We start from the raw sequence: 16942 nt of genomic DNA, 5'->3' as shown, positions 1-16942 counted from the left end.
TTTTCTTCATCTTCAAGAAAGTCACTGTCTTCCTCACTCCCTTCACTACCCCCTTCACTACCCCCTTCACTACCTCCTTCACCAAGTCTTTCACAAACTCCCTCACTTTCAAATCCTGTGCCAAGTTCTGCACCAACAGTTGCAGTGGGCACATCATCTGCATCAAAGAAAGGATCAAAGTCTTCAAATTGAAATGGTTGGCCATCAAAGGTATCAAACTCTCTTGTATTTACTTCTTGGTCACCAAGATTTGCAGCTTGATCACGAACTTCTGTCTCTTGATCACCAACAGGTGCACCTTGATCACTAATATTTGCACCTTCATTACCAATTTCAACACGTGCATCTTGATCACCAACAGTTGCACCTTGCTCACTAATATTTGCACATTCATTACCAATTTCAACATTTGCATCTTGATCACCAACAGCTGCAGTGTGTTCCAAGTTGAAACACAATTTCTTACTACATGATTGACTCCCATCAACTAACCTCAATCTCTTATTTGAATTGTATTTGGGTGTCTCATATCTTACTAAACACAATTCAAGATTTGGGACATCTTGATCACCAACAGTTGCAGTGGGCACATCATCTGCTATTTCCTCAATTATGACCCTAGGTTTAACTCTTGGAGACATAAAGTATGTAAGTAACTTAGTTTCATTATGTTCAGTGTATACCTTGATGATCTTATGATGTTCAATGTACTGTGCAAGACTAAGTACATCAATATCATTCCCTAGAGCTCTAAGACCAAACTCCAAATCTCCATTTGGCAATTGATAGTGGTAGTAAATGACTGGTGGTACATCATAACCAAGCTTCAGCATCACCTCGTCCAACTCATGCACAGAGAACTCATCCATGTCTACCAAGTCAATGTGGTCTAATTTTCCTTCATTGTAGCTTATCCCTGGAAATTTTGTGAACCTCCCTCCATGATGGAGCTCAATAGTGAACATCGTGGGATGTCCTTCTGTAAAAATCATGAACCAAACCAAAAAAACATTACTTTATATGTATTGTAAAAGATTTTTTTTTTGTTTCAAAGAAATATGTAAGAAACAGAGTACGTTATCGTAAATTCGGATTGCATCAAAACACTGATTTCTTGGCCTAATTTCCCACATTTGGACCATACTCGTGGATTCAAACTTACGATTGCGGTTGATGACCAAATGCAAGATTTCAATGAACGATTAGGGTTTTCGATCAACGAAGTGGGTTTAGTGCGTAGAGTGAAGGGTCATTAACTGTGTATATCATTCAATATGGCGGTAATCGATGATATGGAGGTGGAAAGACGAAAATACCCCCGTCTTTGTTGCATGTAACGGAGTATATGGACGGAAGTTAGTGGGAGGGACCAAAAACAATGGAAAAATCCAATTTTGGACCAGTGGTGCATCAAAGTATCGTTTTGGACCAAAGTTGCATAATTTTGCCAAACACAGGGACCATTTTTGCAATTTTGTATATTGTAAAGTTTAATGATAGTATTACAAAAAAAAAAAGTAGTAAACCCCAAATAAATTTATTAAAAATGACAAAACTGCAAAAATGGTCTCTGTGGTATGCATTTTTTTGGGGGTTTAGTCCAAACTACGACTTTTGGTCCTTTTGACTATGTTTATACGTAGATTTGGTCCCTTGTAAAGTTGAAATGACTGTAATGCCCTTTTGGTATATTTTTTTTATGTTTTTTCTATTTAATTAAAATGAAAAAGAAAATAAATAATTAATTTGGCCCTACTCTCTCTCTTATTGTTGTGACCACTGGAGAAACCAAACACAGAGACCGGAGGCTGCTGCCTCTAATCAACCTATCCAGCCCCTCCTCTCGTGTGTTAAATAGCAAACCTAAACACCCTTTGATCGATCATTAAGTCCACTGAAAACAGGCCTCGATCACAATAGCTCTGTAAGCCTTGTTTGCCGGAGAAGAAGAGCCGGCGAGTACTGTCGGGTCCCTCCCTATCTTCACCCGTTTCGACTCAGAAGAAACCCTCATTCGCCCTTCTTTACTTCTCCGTCGATCTCAGGTAACACCTCCTCATTTTTTTGTGCAAAACAGATCTGAAAACTACCAAGCAGCGCCACCGCTTATAGCAGTGTTAGAGACTCCTCTGGTAAATATTGTTTCAGTTTAGATCCGGGTAGGGACTCTCGCCCCTTCGTCTCCTTAGAGACTTGCACCGTCGCCCCTTTTAATTTGTTATGATTTATATATCCGGTTCATCTTCAACAGGGCCGGCCCAGGCGTAGGGCGACCTGGGCCACCGCCCAGGGCAGCAAGTACAATGGGGGCATCAGTTTCTAATTATCTGTTATGGGCATGTTTATTTGTTGGGCCTTCGTTGGTTGCATGTAGATCGTGTCACTGAAAATCGAAAGTGGCAATCGGTGAAAAATACGAATCATCAGCCACACAACAGAAGAGCAGCAGGGAGAAAACGAGGAGACGGGAAGTGGATTTGGGGGAAATTAGTCATCTTAGTGAAATCGTGGAGAGACTTTAGGCGCGAAACCAAATTCACGTAAAATCAGAGATCGCGCCTAATAATTGATCAGAAATCAAAGAGTATAAAAAAATCCTCCAGTTGTTGATCGTTGAATTACCGTTCACAGATCTGTGAATCACGCCCCTATCTCCAACTGATTCTCTCAATCTGACAATCTAATTATCGATTTTTCGCATTGTGAGTTTGCTTCTGCCCTTCTCATTCTCGCCTGTTGCCCCCTTTTCTCATTCTCACCTTCTGCGTTTTTAGCTTTCAATTTTAATATAAATAAAACATGCATATCTTCTCCTCTCTATATTAAATAAAAACCACAGCTTTATTTTTTATTATTTTTTTTTTTGCAAGTTTGCCCAATTTCTCTATGGCTTGGAAGTTGAGGTTTGCCGCACTCTGCAGGCTGAACCTGATTCCTGATTTTGCCAATTAGCAATTGCCTAGTGGCTTGGTTTGTGTTGCCTCATCTACATTTTTCTGGCTACAGATCTACAATCTCTCAAGTAAATTCTATATATTAATTGTTTTTTTTTCTTTTCAATTTAGGACTCTTTGGGACTTCCAGTTTTAATTATATTTGATTTTAAGTTACAAGTCTGTCAAAAGCCATTACAATTGTATTTATCGGATTTCATAAATGGCATATTGGAATAATTACCTTCGTGTATGGAATATCTTTTGTTTAGTAAGTTTGATTAAAAAATGAAAGAGCATAAATTCTTTATGAACACTAAATTTTTAAGTAGCTTGATTGTTTCTAAACTATCTATTATCCAAACCTGGTTGGATGTGAGAAACTACTGAGTCAATGTATTTTCAAATTTGTTTACAGATTCAATTCATGTAGAGGCACTAAACTGAAGCTTCTAAGTGTTTTAATTTAGCAATTTATATTATCATAGGATACATGTATTTATTTTAAGTTTTCTATTTATTGGCATTTTAGTCCCAGACCCTGTTCCATGTTTTGGGTTTATCATAGAAAAATATATGTATTTTAATTATATTTCTAAGTGTTTAGCTGTAGTAATTATCATTATATTGTATAGTGTATATGTATTCCTTATAGTCCCACATGGGCATTTTAAGTCTTTTCGTCCTGGGCATGAAATATCTTTAGACCGGCCCTGATCTTCAAATATGGTAGTTGTGCTCTAGTTTTCTGCAAGTGGGTATGACACTAAAGCATATAACGAAGCATTGGCAAAAGTCTATATTATGGGTTAGAGCAGGTGGGTTTTTTTGTAGTTTTTATTAAAGGAACTATTCTCATGTTAGATTTCATAATTAAGTTTTCTTGATTGTTCCAGACATTATTTCAAGTTTTAGGTGTTCGTTTCCTGTTGTGGTGGTGTAATATTAGTGGTGGTGGTAGTTGTGGTGAAGAATAGTATGATGAATTCACATACAGGATACTAGATCCAGCCGATCATAATATTTACCAAGATACCCAGTAAAGATGATGTTGTTAAAATCGAGTTATTAGAGGAGCATACATGTGTGATATCGCATATGGGGAATAATTTGATTGAAGAAAAGGGAGTATTTTGATGCTGGGTTTAAGAGAAGAAGCGTTAATGGTCATCAGCATGTGTTTGTGTGTGTATATGTTTAATATCCAATGTGTGTGTGTGTGAGAGAGAGAGAGAGAGAGAGAGAGAGAGAGAAAGAGGTGGGCCCTTTTTTATTTTTTTAATTGTTAAAATAAATAAATAAATATTAAAATTTAAGAATAATGAAAGAAAAATGAAAAATAAATACCCCAAGGGTATTATAGTCATTTCAGTTTTTGGAGGGACCATTTTCACATACAAACCACTCCAAAAGGACTACGAAACCAAAAAAGTCATTGTTTGGACTAAAACCCCAAAATTTTGCATACCACAGGGACCATTTTTGCAATTTTGTCATTAAAAATCACTTAAATGAGTACACGGTGATGAACCAATTTCTTATTTTAGGAGTCCTCGGCAAATCAATTGACCAAATAGTTACACTTGCAGGTGCAGCAGGGTGAATGTGATGATGTTGGACGTCCTAGAAGCTCGTATGGCGATGGGTATGTGTATGGGTGTTCATAATCCGACTACTCTTCGCTCAGCTCCCTCTTTCAGGCGCACGAAGCTCCGAGCCAAACCTACTGCTGCCCTTATTGCTTCTTCTTCTTCTCGGACGGAAGGTCGAACAGTTGGTGGGCTGCTGTTGCAACCAAAGCATGACCTAAACGAAGTAAAGGGAGATGATGCTACTGTTAATAATATCATCATCAAGAAGAAGAAAAGGGTGTTCTTTTTGGATGTGAACCCAATCTGTTATGATGGTAGCACCCCGAGTTTACACTCTTTTGCTCACTGGATTTCCCTTTTCTTCTGCGAAGTCAGCCTTACAGACCCTGTTATTGCCGTAAGCACCACCTCTCCTCTCTCCATTACGTTTCTATGCCATGTCAATTGTTTTATCTCAATGAGAGTTTGGTCGTTTTAGATAACTCAGTGCTTTAAGTCAAAATCTTTGGATTTTAAGGTATCTGAAAGACTTTTTGGAAGCAATATAATCAAATATAGCTCCTTTTTTTTTTTTTTCTTTTCTAGCAGAGAAGTAGAAGAAGTGCATTGGAATCTTCAGTTGATTGCTAGGCTGCTGTAGTACTTTATCCATATGTTTTAGTTGATTTGAGCAATAGTTTATGCATGTTGAGCTCATTTCATTATTTATGGAATCTCCAATTGATTGCTAGGCTGCTGTAGTACTTTATCCATTCAACAATCGTCTTTTCTATCACAGTAGACGCTAAGAAACTTCATCATATCCTTACAAATCGCCAGGTTTTGGGGTGGATGCTATGCTAGATAATGAGTTTATAGTAGTACTCTATGACCAATAAGGACAAAATGTCATGGAATTGAATTTATGTAATGTGTCTCAAGTAGCCTTTTGTACTAAATTACTAATGAATAAAATATATTTACAAAGACTTGTATTGCTCATATTTAACCTTTGGAAGACATACTTCATTTTTGCAGGTTATTGATGGAGAAAGAGCTCATGAATATAGGAAACAAATGTTACCTTCATATAAAGCACACAGAAGAAAATTTTCACCATGGGTATCAGAATCAGCAAAAGCTCCAATAAGAAGATCATATCAACTAATTTCAGATACCCTTACAAAATGTAATGTGCCGGTCAGTAATCCTTTGTAATAATTCCATCACTTTTAACAAATATTACTTGAATCCCTTTCATTAAAAAGAAAATATATATATTCTAGCTTATATGAATGATAATGATATATGCAGGTTGTGAAGATTCCTGGTGAAGAAGCAGATGATGTTGTTGCTACACTTGTTGCACAAGTTTTGGAAATGGGATACCGTGTTGCTATTGCTTCTCCTGATAAAGATTTCAAGCAATTGATATGTCAAGATGTGCAGCTTGTTATGCCTCTTCCTGACTTAAAAAGATGGTCATTTTATACCTTGAATCACTACATAGCTCAATACAAGTGTGATCCACTCTCTGATTTAAGTCTTAGTAAGTATATACTTTCTCGTGATGATTTGAATCATGAATTCAAGTTGTCCAATCTGTCAGAGGATTTGGAAAGATTGATTTCTTGTTTTTTATTATGCTATTTTTAAAGAGGGTATTTTTTTCTTACAGAAATCTCTTGTTTATAATATAGGATGCATTTTAGGTGATGAAGCAGATGGTGTTCCTGGAATTCAACATCTGGTGCCTGGTTTTGGGATGAAAACTGCCTTAAAACTTATAAAGAAACATGGTTCATTAGAAAATCTACTTAATGCTGCAGCTGTAAGAACCGTTGGGAAACCTTATGTCCAAGATGCCCTCACAAAGCATGCCAGCCACTTCCGAAGGAACTATCATGTTCTTTCCTTGAGGAGGTAACATTTCATTTTCATAAATAGCAACCTACTTTCATTACTTGTTTAATATGGGTTTCTACTTTCTACTTTTATTTATTCCTATTACAACATTTTTCTTTGAAAAAACTTCCCAATCATAGAAAAACGCTTTAATAAGAATAAAATTGAAAGTATAATTTGGTTATAAAAAGAAGTGAAAGTATGTTGCTATTATTTTGCATCTAGCCCAAGGGAAAACAACCAGATGATATTCGTCATAGAAAACTGTCCTGCTTCTGCAATTCCCTGTGGTTTTTAATGCTTTGAAATTATTTGTATTGTAGGGATGTTAACATTAGGATACAGGAAGAGTGGTTGCATAAGAGACACACACAGAATGATTCAGAAATTATATCAAGCTTTCTTGATTTGTTGGGGGAAACTCGTAGTTCTAAAATGTTAAAGAGAGTTCAGTGATTGTGTTATATAGATTACTGAACTATAAAAATCAGAACAATAGCAAGATTGTTTAAATAGTAATTGTGTCATTAAGATTAATGAGTGATGAGCTAAATCATAAATAAAAAGATAAAAAGAGATAATAGGATTGCATAGCAGCAGAGACGACCAAATTCTTGCAATTGGGAACCACCTCATCTTCACGACTTGAACTGAAGTAGTGTTCCTAAAGAACAAAGTTTACCATAGACAGGTAAAAGTACATCAATGTGAAGAGTTGCAAACTATCCATATCTCCAAATGCTTTTGATGGTATGAAAATAACACATACAATCACTAAAATATAACGAGATTTAACAATAATAAGTAAAGCAATAACAAATGGAGACATGCACACCAAGATTTACATGAAAAATTCCAAATCATGATAAAACATAGATGGAGCAAACCACTCAAATATCCACTAATGATGATAATGTTTACAATGAAAGGTAATTGAAGAAATTATAAATATTTGGGTTAAACTGATGGACTAAATAAGAGAGAAATAAGGGGTTGAATCTAGAGTTTAATGTATTAATCTCACACTCTCTCATTAAACAATGGAACCAAACAAGATCTGTTTTATCTCGTATGGTGTGGTATGCACATTGGGTGTAGACTTGTAAAGTCACAAGCTCATGACACCATGGTAAAACACAATCATCATACATCATCAGCTATGTGTTATATCCAATCCAATGTGAGATTGACTAGATCTTGTGATGTAGTGGCAAGCCTGCATAGACAATCAGATCTTAAATTTGAGTTTTAATCTCTGAAATTTAAAGGCACCATATAACAACTATAAAAGTGAAATACAAGGCTGTGTAACTATGCCAAAAATGATGTGGGAGTGGTTAAATGGTCGCTATTTCATTCAAAGAAAACTCGCCTAAAGCAGCAGCAGCAACAGACCTTGGGAATCCCGTTATACGGGAGGAGGTTGACATGTGCAAGACAATACCTACCATAAATGGGGCACACTAGGGGAAACAAAGTCAGAGTAAGCAATATGACATATACATGGATACATTGTAAAGAAGAGTATGAATTCGAGAACCTGCAAAAGGGGAAAACCATGGGATTAAGTCAAAGATAATAGTAGAAAATACATGAATAATCAGAATACTAGCATACAAGCAGAAAATGTTTATAATTTTGAATCTGTGCATTTCAAGGATGTACTGTACAATTTTATGTTTGGATTAGTCACAACAGCGAGTAAAATAACCCTTAGGCGAATGACATAGTTCAATTGGTTAAGGAATAACATTCTTATGGTTTCGAAATAACAATCTTGGCAATAGTGGTGTGGTGGTTTTCTTCCGATTGTAGTTTTCTTCCGGCTATAACTTATGTGTGTGTGTTTTTTTTTAATCTTAAGGTGGATAAAATGGTAGAACTCCTAGCACATTGTCACATAGGCATAGGTTTTTATATAGCCACATAAGCTTAGCATGTAAAAGTTGAAAAAGATGGAAGTGGTAATGTGAGGAGCTTAATAGGTTTTGTTTTGAAAAAAAAAATAGCACATAACCAAAATAAGGAGTGAATAAACCAAAATGAACATCTTTTAAACAAATATAATAAATAACCATCTATCTTGTGAAATGTACGTTGTGAAAGTACAAATGCAGTTTTTATTTTATTTATTCTGAAATGATAGATGTCAGTTAGCAAAAAGATGATATCATAGTTCAAAAGAAAATTTTACAAAACTTGTCTTTTAATAATAATAAAAAAACTACAAAATAGACGGTAATTTTGTGAATAAAATTTTAATCCATTAATGATTTTTTTTTCTTTTTGTGAAAATTATTTTCATTTATACAAACTCCTCTTTCTAATTATGCAACACTACCTATTTTGGGTCAATGTTCGAAAATACAATATTCATTTTACAATAGTCCAATGATATTTCATTTTATAATATACTTTTCTCAACATTCCCACCCATCAATCAAACAGTCTCCCAAATTGCAATAGAAGAATATCAGAAAACGAGGAATAATTCATCAAGATCCATGAAGAAACCAAGCACCAACGTCCTCCCACACGAAACCCCAAACCTCAGGGAACATTACACAATCGGAAACAAGCTTGGCCATGGCCAATTCGGCACCACCTACCTTTGCACCGAAAAATCCACCGGAATCGATTACGCCTGCAAATCCATCCCCAAACGGAAGCTTTTATGCAGAGATGATTATGATGATGTCTGGAGGGAGATTCAAATCATGCATCATTTGTCTGAAAGCCCATGTGTTGTAAGGATCAAATGCACTTATGAAGACAATGTTTTTGTTCATTTGGTGATGGAGTTATGTACAGGTGGTGAGCTTTTTGATCGGATTGTTAACAAAGGGTGGTATAGTGAAAGACAGGCGGCTAAATTCATGAAGACGGTTGTTGAGGTGGTGGTGGCTTGTCGTTCTCTTGGTGTTATACACCGTGATCTTAAACCCGAGAATTTTTTGTTCGATAGTCATGAAGAGAATGCACAGCTTAAAGCCATTGATTTTGGGTTGTCCATTTTCTATAAACCAGGTTCCTTTCTTTCTGTTTTTGAAGGATTTCGAATCCATTTGACAAAATCTTCTAACATGTTTATGTGTTTCAGGAGAGTATTTGTGTGACATGGTTGGAAGTGCGTATTATGTTGCTCCAGAAGTTTTACATAAACGTTATGGCCCGGAAATCGATGTGTGGAGTGCCGGGGTTATTTTTTACATATTACTATCCGGGGTTCCACCTTTTTGGGCAGGTTAGACTTTAGTCTGCGTTTGCGTTTGTTACACTAGACATGATTGGCATAGACTCTACTACACCGAAAAATATCCAACTACAATCAAGATATTTTTCCAAGAAACCGGTTTTTATGGTACTTGTTTTATGTTTTATGTTTTATGTGATTTGGGTTTCAGAGACAGATTCGGGCATTTTTAAAAAGATTTTAACGGGACAACTTGATTTTGAATCGGAACCATGGCCACAAATTACTGAAACCGCTAAAGATTTAATCAAAACAATGCTAGATAGAAACCCAGAGCAAAGAATAACCGCTCATCAAGTCCTACGTGAGTGAGTTCTATAATTCTCATATTAAAATTATTACAAACCCACTCTCCCTCCACTGTGTTATAACTGCTTTTGTATTGAAAACCAGATCACCCATGGATCATGGATGACCAAGTCGCCCCAGACAACCCATTAGATTCTACGGTTGTATCACGCCTCAAACAGTTTTCCGCCATGAACAAACTCAAAAAGATGGCTTTACGGGTACGTTTACGTTTTTTTTTTCATCTTTCTTAATAAATAATCCAACATTTAGCTTTAATATTTTTTTATAAATGTTTCTAGGTGATTGCGGGAAGGCTTTCGGAAGAGGAGATCGGTGGTTTAAAGCAGTTATTTAAAACAATTGATACAGACCACAGTGGGACAATAACATTTAAAGAACTGAAAGAAGGGTTGGCTGGAATTGGCAACAATGTAATGGAATCTGAACTCATGGAACTTATGAATGCAGTGGATACTGATAACAGTGGGACAATTGATTACACTGAATTTTTAACAGCAACACTGCATTTAAACAAGATGCAAAGAGAGGAAAACCTACTTGCAGCTTTTTCGTTTTTTGATAAAGATAACAGTGGGTATATTACACAAGATGAGCTTCAACAAGCATGTAGAGATTTCGGTTTACAGGATGTTCCATTGGAAGAAATGATCAAAGAAATTGATCAAGATCATGTAAGCATATTAGGGTATTAACGTCTTTTTTTGTTGTGATTTGACATTGGTTTTGCGTGACAGGACGGACGGATAGATTATGGAGAATTTGCTGCGATGATGAGAAAGGCGGATGGAGGGATTGGAAGCAGAACGACACGAGGAACTCTAAAGTTTGATTTAGCAGAAGCTTTAGGAGACAGTCACAGTAATAAAACACAAGATTAACTCAAAAAAATCATCCTGTTTTCTTTTCTTTTTTTAATTTCTTTTCAGTGCTGTTAATGTAATGTGTAGACAATACCTAATGGATAAAATCATAGAATTGCAAAAATACCTGATGAGATTGGTTTTATCTTAAGATGCCCATAACTTGTGGATGGCTTGCAACTGAGTGAACTCGGTGGCCTTTAAAGATAAACGGTAAAGGTCCTTGAGTTTATTGAGATCTCCAGATGGCAGGGTGCTTTGTTGGGAAGTAGCAAGAGGCTTCTTTGTGTTGGTAGGAAGAGCTACTGCTAGCATGTTCTTTAATGTCATCTGTAGCTGACTCCAATATCTTTTGTACACATTATTATCATCCTTTTGTAATGTGATTCTGTCTACAGGCACTTGGCGTCCTTCAAGAAGAGTATTCAGAGCTGATTCCAACATCTACAAGAAAACATCAAAATTAGTTAATAAACTACCACATGGCACATGCTATTTCTTTTTGATTTAAAAGGACTTAATACAGGTGTCATCATACCGGATACGCGTTAGATGACTTAGCCAAGCTACATAACAAAGCTGCCCTCTCAATCAAAATGGTCAGAAACATTGTAGAATGCGTTTTCGGCCCATAAAACTCCATAGACTTGAGCCAATTCCTCTCAGCCATTGAGGAATACTGTTTCACTCTTTGGACCACACTATTTTCACCTTTCAAAACACTGCTTTTCTTCAAATCAGTCTCCAATAACCTCAAACAACAATCCCTATGGTAACAAGCAAGCTGAAAATATGCATACGCAGCCTCTTGTTTCCTTAAATCCCCTAGTAACTCATACATTGACAAAGCCTCTGTAATCGCATCATTCGCTGAAATCTCATGTTTCCCGAATTCCAATTTAGATTTATAAACTTTAGCTGTTGTATTTTCTCTCGCTAAAAGCATTCCAAGCCTTAGATATGTATGAGCAAATTGTGTGTAAACTTCATTGCTAAGATTGCTAGAAAGGACACTGGATTCTTCACCAACACTATCGACTTCTTTCTTTGCTGCTCGATAAAATTTAAGTGATTCACAATACTGTGATTTTGCAGCTTCAAGATTTTGGCTGCGAGCATTGTTGAAAATTAAATGATCCATCTGTGATACAATCTCTTCAGCTGCTGCTCTTCTTCCATGGCCTAAATTACAGTTGATTAAGATAATGTTGTTATGATCAGAAACCTGTTTGAACACACTGATAGCTTCAGAAAAGGCTTGTTCGGCTTTTGTAATTTCCTTTCGCTCAAGTCTCATTCGGCCTAATTCATTGCATACCCATCCTTTCTTCTTGAGAAGAGCTTGTAACTCGGTCGAATTACTAAAATGCCCCTCTAAACATTTTCGGGATTCTTTATAACAATGAAGAGCAGTAGTTAGATTATGGTCTAAATCTTTATGGTTAGAACAATTAAGGTATTTGAAAATGCCACCATTATTCTCTTTTGTCTCTTTTGAATCAGATTCAGTCTCTTTAGAAGGTTTTGCCACGTCAGATGAATAAGATAAGCTCTTGGAACCGGTTTTTTCAGAGGGCTTTCTAAATGAACGAGTGTTTCCAGTACTACTGCTCGCACTACTCCCGCTACTGGCTCGATCACTTTGGCAACTACAGTTAACCAATGAGCAAGAAGAGCAGCTCTGGTTAAACTTCCCGAGTTTCTTCTTCAGTCTTTCAACCTCCTTTTGAACTTCTGGTGACACTTTTAACTCTCGAGCAGGTGGTTTCTCATCGGGTTTTTTTAAATGTAATTCAACATACAGATCTCCAACAAGTGTCCATGCTTTAGCCCAGAAAAGATAATGGGCGACTATCGATTCGGTTTTGTTTTCTGTATTGTGGATATCAATCTCTAATGAACTCATTGAGGAGATGAATCTCGTGTCTTCAAGATGCTGTGGCATTGACCCATAAATTAAGCATGCTAAACGGACAACTTTGAAGGCTTGTTGGAGTTGACTGTCTTCCATGTAGGCTTCTCCTAAAGCAAGATAAGATTCTCCAAGTAAAAGAACAAGTTTCCATAATTTATCATCGAGTTTTGAAGTTGGAAGCCATTTTCGAATGTCACAAACTTCAATGCAATCAGTGTCACCACATGCACAAACAGAGAAATCGATTGGTAACGGTGCACTGTGGTCGGGTCTGTTATGGGTTCCTGAGCCTTGTAGCTGGCGATTCCATCTTAGAGACTTGATAGCCTGAGAGACATGGTGTATTGCTGCTAGCTTTGAAGAGATTAGATCAACATTATGTTGAATTACAGGGGTAGATGTAGGAGATAACTCAACAGTTTTGTAGTTAGAAGTTGGCTGGATTATGGTGTCGACTGATTCGGCCTCGTTTGACTCCAAAAGTTTTGTGGATTCAGGTGTATTTGTTCCATTTTCATCCTCTTTGTTGGGATTGAAACTTTCTTGGGTTATTAATTCAGAGATCCCAGTGAAGCCTTCGTCGGACTCTTCTTCGGCATCAACTACAATAACTTCTGATGTCAAATCCAGATCTTCATCATAATCTAAAAGTAGCCTTGCAAATTGTTCATGAGCAAATGCACGTACAACCTGTTCATTATAATGCATTAATAATTAGTTTGATTGATATCGGATATGAAGATTACCAACTACGCATATATCACAGGGGAGTTTGGTTTGTAAAATGTTCTGGAAGGAATTGAATTCTGTCACGCATCTGATTGGCAGGAAATGGAGTAGAATTATTAAGCAAAAAAGTAAAAGCAGATGAAAAGGCGAGATGCTTTTAGTCGTAAAATTCTAGGGTAGAGAATATTCAAGTATTTTAAACAAAACTGATGGATTTTAGGATGTAATGTTGGAATCCATGTCAAAGGATTTTATGACATCTGACAAGATCCATTTCTGTACCCATTTGCAACCAAACGTGGGATTGGAATGGAACTGAATTCCAATTCTGGATAAATCCCATGAAATAGGCTAACCAAACGCCCCTTAAGATGATACACTTATCAAACAAAAGTGTTACCTACCAGTTGATCTGGCTGATCAAGGAAATCAAGACATTTCTTCAAGAACCTTGCACACCTTGCCCTGTTATGAGGAGACTGCAGAAGAAAAAATGTATTAATAAGTAAATCCTCTATTTACTATTGTATATATATATATATATATATATATATATATATATATATATATATACAATATATATATATATATATATATATATATATATATATATATAGAGAGAGAGAGAGAGAGAGAGAGATGGAATATAAACCCCACCACGGAAAGTGAAAGCCGGTGAGCAACACGATAGAGAAGCGCCCCTAGTGAGAGTAAAGAATCACTTCTCCCTCTATTAATTAAAGAAGGTATAAAGGTAGGGTCGTCATCACAGTTGTTGGTGGCATGACTCTTGGGAATAACAGAAAGATCAAAAAGTTGAATGTTATCCTCGCCGGCATTTTTGTACAGCTGTACATAACCAAAAAAACAATCAAAATATTAGCAAATTATCATAATAAGAAGCTAAAATGTGATAAACTAGAGCCAAGAAATACCCAATAAGCTCCAGGATCTTGCTTGCAATTTTCTTGAAGGAACCGCAAAACCGAATGTCCATTTTGTCTGACAATATGAGGATGAAAAGCAGGAGTCCCATCTTCAGATACACCCTTGGAAAGAAAAATATCATCCGTTTTCAACAGCTCGTATCCCTGAACAACACCATTTTGATGGTAACAGATGGCTAACTCAGGTACACTTGCCATCACATTATCAAGCCAAGCTTCAAGCCATGTCAATGGAGTAACCTGTCTAGATACATCCCACAAGTGCAAACTCACTGCAACGTATTTCTCATTGCTGAATATAAGCAAGTCACTCCCCAAAAACATGCGCAAATTATTAAATTTCCAAAAAAGAACCCTCAAGAATCCATCACGATTCACTCTTCTATACATATCCGACTCTTGCATTGAGGATCTTGACTTTTCTTTGACTTGTGTGACCTTTTTTACAGAATCATTATCTTTGTTTCTTTGATTCTTCTTCCCTCCCCATAAAAAACTATCTTGTTTCCCTTGCGGATACTCAGAAGTTCTATTTCCAGGCAGGAATGATGAATTCAGCCGCTCCTCTGGCTCGGGATTTTGAGTTGCAGGACAATCACATGCTTCCATCCGGACTGAATGCATAGCAAAATTCCAAAATAAAGATTTTTCTGCACATTGTGACTGCTTATGTCTTCTAACCAGTTTTTCTCCCTCTTCAACATCAGGCCTGCAGTACAAAAAGTTATTAAAAAAGTGTTACTAATAAGCAGATTGTGGTGAAATTCGATGGAACTGGAATTTGTGATTCCATTACCCTGTATTTAATACTAGAGACTGTCCAATACGATGTACTGCAATCGAGAGTCGAGCCCTGGAATACGGGATTTTAAATATTTGCTTGAGAATGTCAGCTGGAGCAATAACATCGATTTCATCTTCATACTCTGTTAAACCAGATACAGCAAGGGCTTCTCCTTTCCTTCTAAGGTTTGATGCAATAGTGGCACTTTCATAAGGCAAATCTAGAAAGTACATCAAGAAAAGTTAGAGATCGTCCTTCCATATGATGTGTCATACACTCATATGCATATTACATCAAAGTCTTACATTGCTAATTCGAATTAATCTACACATAAAGATGATAGAGCAAGAATATGGTAGGTAATTTCATACAACCACTTGAACCTTCTATTTGTATTAGCGAATTTCATCATTTAGAATTGAATTAAGGCATGAATTCTACTGTATCAACATTCATGTCCAGACACTTCAGTTATGTGAATTCAGACCACATGTTAATTAGATGAACTCATAAAATTTACCAAAAAGCTAGTACTAAGCTGCATCTAAAAATATCTCAAATTGGTTGTGTGTCACATTCCAGTGCTCAAAGTAGCGAAGCAGGCCAATAACCACCCTATATTGACGAACTCAATGTATGAAGCTATTTGACGATCGTAATCCTAACAGTACCGAATGTTATCAATAGGTTTGAACATATAAGCCAAGTAAAACTATACCTCCACCGGTCCTAGAATGAGCGGCAACCATCGGGAGAACCTTTTCCGGAATATTTGGCCGAAACGGCAAAGTTTTGAGATTAGTCTCAGTCGGAATCACCCGGTACCTTGGCGCTCCCTCCCTAAGAACAATTGGCAATGGTCGTTAAAACTATCATCAACCGTGTGCAAAAAATAGGGTTTCAATAAGGTTTGATCAGATTTCTTACGCTGGAGCAGAAGGAACGAGAGCAGAATCGAAGGCAGTGAAAGATTTATCAGTAGACACAGGGATAGACCCGCAGAGAAAACCAACCGGTGGTTTTGCCTTCACGATTTCTAGTTCACCGACGCACTGAAGCTCCGGCGAGCCTTCTCGACTCGACATAGACGACGACGACAGGGATTTTTCCATGTTTCTTTAATGATTCCTTTGTGTTTACGCTTGCTTGCGTTACCAATCAACGATACACAGAACACTTGTCCAGAATTTAAGAGAAGGAATGCTGCAGTTGTTATGGACTAATTGTGGCTAAAACCCTTTAACGAGTAGACCTGCTTAATAAATCTGCAATCGGCAAAGCGTGGAGTTTTTGACGATTGCAGATTGACACTTCGTCAGAAGGACGAATCGTATAATTTACTCTTATTTTAATATCGGATTCTATACTTAAATTTGTTTTGTCAATTTGATATGATTATATTTTTTTCGAAATATTATTAGTGTTTCATTTTCAATTCATGTCATAAAATGTATTATGTATAACAACTACAGTATTACATAAGAAAGTAGAAAACTACCACCAAACAGTATTTTAGCATTTACCTAGTACTGTAACATCTAAAAATCACATAATAACATGTACATTGACTTTTGGAGCGTAAGCTAGGTAGGAGGCGTTTTTCATGGATCAACAAGTATGGATCCAAGCTTAGCAAATTGCAACGGGATATTGTCACAAGTCGATTTTCTTCTCATTTTTCGTATGCGGGTGTCATTGCCCTCCCTATGTTGCACTCATATCATTGTCTATTT

General features: G+C 36.6%; 3 protein-coding genes across 17 annotated transcripts; 2 read left to right on the top strand and 1 right to left on the bottom strand.

The window, feature by feature from the left end:
• The first annotated feature begins 1767 nt into the window (after positions 1-1767).
• Positions 1768-6946, top strand: LOC145049528 (uncharacterized). Of its 8 annotated transcripts, none has more exons than XM_078998084.1 (10): positions 1768-2045; positions 2252-2702; positions 2871-3022; positions 3352-3751; positions 3830-4191; positions 4523-4922; positions 5543-5704; positions 5819-6053; positions 6205-6427; positions 6733-6946. In XM_078998084.1, exons 6-10 carry the CDS (start codon positions 4542-4544, stop codon positions 6863-6865), a joined length of 1134 nt encoding a protein of 377 aa, XP_078854210.1. In that variant the 5' UTR covers positions 1768-2045; positions 2252-2702; positions 2871-3022; positions 3352-3751; positions 3830-4191; positions 4523-4541; the 3' UTR covers positions 6866-6946. The 8 variants fall into 8 exon arrangements, with proteins under 8 accessions (XP_078854210.1, XP_078854058.1, XP_078854099.1 ...); XM_078997932.1 differs by having other exon boundaries at positions 1768-2159; XM_078997973.1 differs by having other exon boundaries at positions 1768-2702; positions 2922-3022.
• Positions 6947-7272: 326 nt separating this feature from the next.
• On the bottom strand, positions 7273-16528 carry LOC145049171 (erythroid differentiation factor-like protein). Of its 8 annotated transcripts, none has more exons than XR_013683261.1 (10): positions 16137-16528; positions 15928-16049; positions 15222-15429; positions 14414-15134; positions 14136-14327; positions 13883-13957; positions 11373-13439; positions 10962-11278; positions 7782-7949; positions 7273-7625 (listed from the first exon to the last, which is right to left on the bottom strand). XR_013683261.1 is itself a non-coding variant. In XM_078997708.1 (9 exons), the coding sequence occupies exons 1-8, from the start codon at positions 16319-16321 to the stop codon at positions 10982-10984; spliced, it is 3867 nt and encodes a 1288-aa protein (XP_078853834.1). In that variant the 5' UTR covers positions 16322-16528; the 3' UTR covers positions 7273-7949; positions 10962-10981. The 8 variants fall into 8 exon arrangements, 4 of the variants coding, with proteins under 4 accessions (XP_078853834.1, XP_078853897.1, XP_078853978.1 ...); XR_013683273.1 differs by having other exon boundaries at positions 7805-7949; XR_013683264.1 differs by having other exon boundaries at positions 7782-7872.
• On the top strand, positions 8914-10986 carry CDPK2 (calcium-dependent protein kinase 2). Its single transcript, XM_078998214.1, has 6 exons — positions 8914-9436; positions 9510-9653; positions 9814-9966; positions 10056-10171; positions 10253-10645; positions 10709-10986. Exons 1-6 carry the CDS (start codon positions 8914-8916, stop codon positions 10850-10852), a joined length of 1473 nt encoding a protein of 490 aa, XP_078854340.1. The 3' UTR covers positions 10853-10986.
• Positions 16529-16942: the final 414 nt, after the last annotated feature.

Source organism: Lactuca serriola, chromosome 1 (genome assembly GCF_051521515.1).
Source record: "Lactuca serriola cultivar US96UC23 chromosome 1, Lser_US96UC23_V15, whole genome shotgun sequence".
NCBI lineage: Eukaryota > Viridiplantae > Streptophyta > Magnoliopsida > Asterales > Asteraceae > Lactuca > Lactuca serriola.
This window is presented reverse-complemented; position numbering and strand designations above follow the sequence as displayed.

Bases quoted from the DNA above. Each gene is read 5' to 3' on its own strand.
- CDPK2 (XM_078998214.1), top strand. From the start codon at position 8,914: ATGAAGAAACCAAGCACCAACGTCCTCCCACACGAAACCCCAAACCTC. The intron at 9,437-9,509 runs GTTCCTTTCTTT...TATGTGTTTCAG, and splicing joins GTCCATTTTCTATAAACCAG to GAGAGTATTTGTGTGACATG. The intron at 9,654-9,813 runs GTTAGACTTTAG...TTTGGGTTTCAG, and splicing joins GGTTCCACCTTTTTGGGCAG to AGACAGATTCGGGCATTTTT.
- LOC145049528 (XM_078998172.1), top strand. From the start codon at position 4,542: ATGATGTTGGACGTCCTAGAAGCTCGTATGGCGATGGGTATGTGTATG. The intron at 5,705-5,818 runs GTCAGTAATCCT...TGATATATGCAG, and splicing joins TTACAAAATGTAATGTGCCG to GTTGTGAAGATTCCTGGTGA. The intron at 6,428-6,732 runs GTAACATTTCAT...TTTGTATTGTAG, and splicing joins CATGTTCTTTCCTTGAGGAG to GGATGTTAACATTAGGATAC.
- LOC145049171 (XM_078997708.1), bottom strand. From the start codon at position 16,321: ATGGAAAAATCCCTGTCGTCGTCGTCTATGTCGAGTCGAGAAGGCTCG. The intron at 15,430-15,927 runs GTATAGTTTTAC...TGTACTTTCTAG, and splicing joins TCATTCTAGGACCGGTGGAG to ATTTGCCTTATGAAAGTGCC. The intron at 11,279-11,372 runs GTATGATGACAC...GTTTTCTTGTAG, and splicing joins AGTCATCTAACGCGTATCCG to ATGTTGGAATCAGCTCTGAA.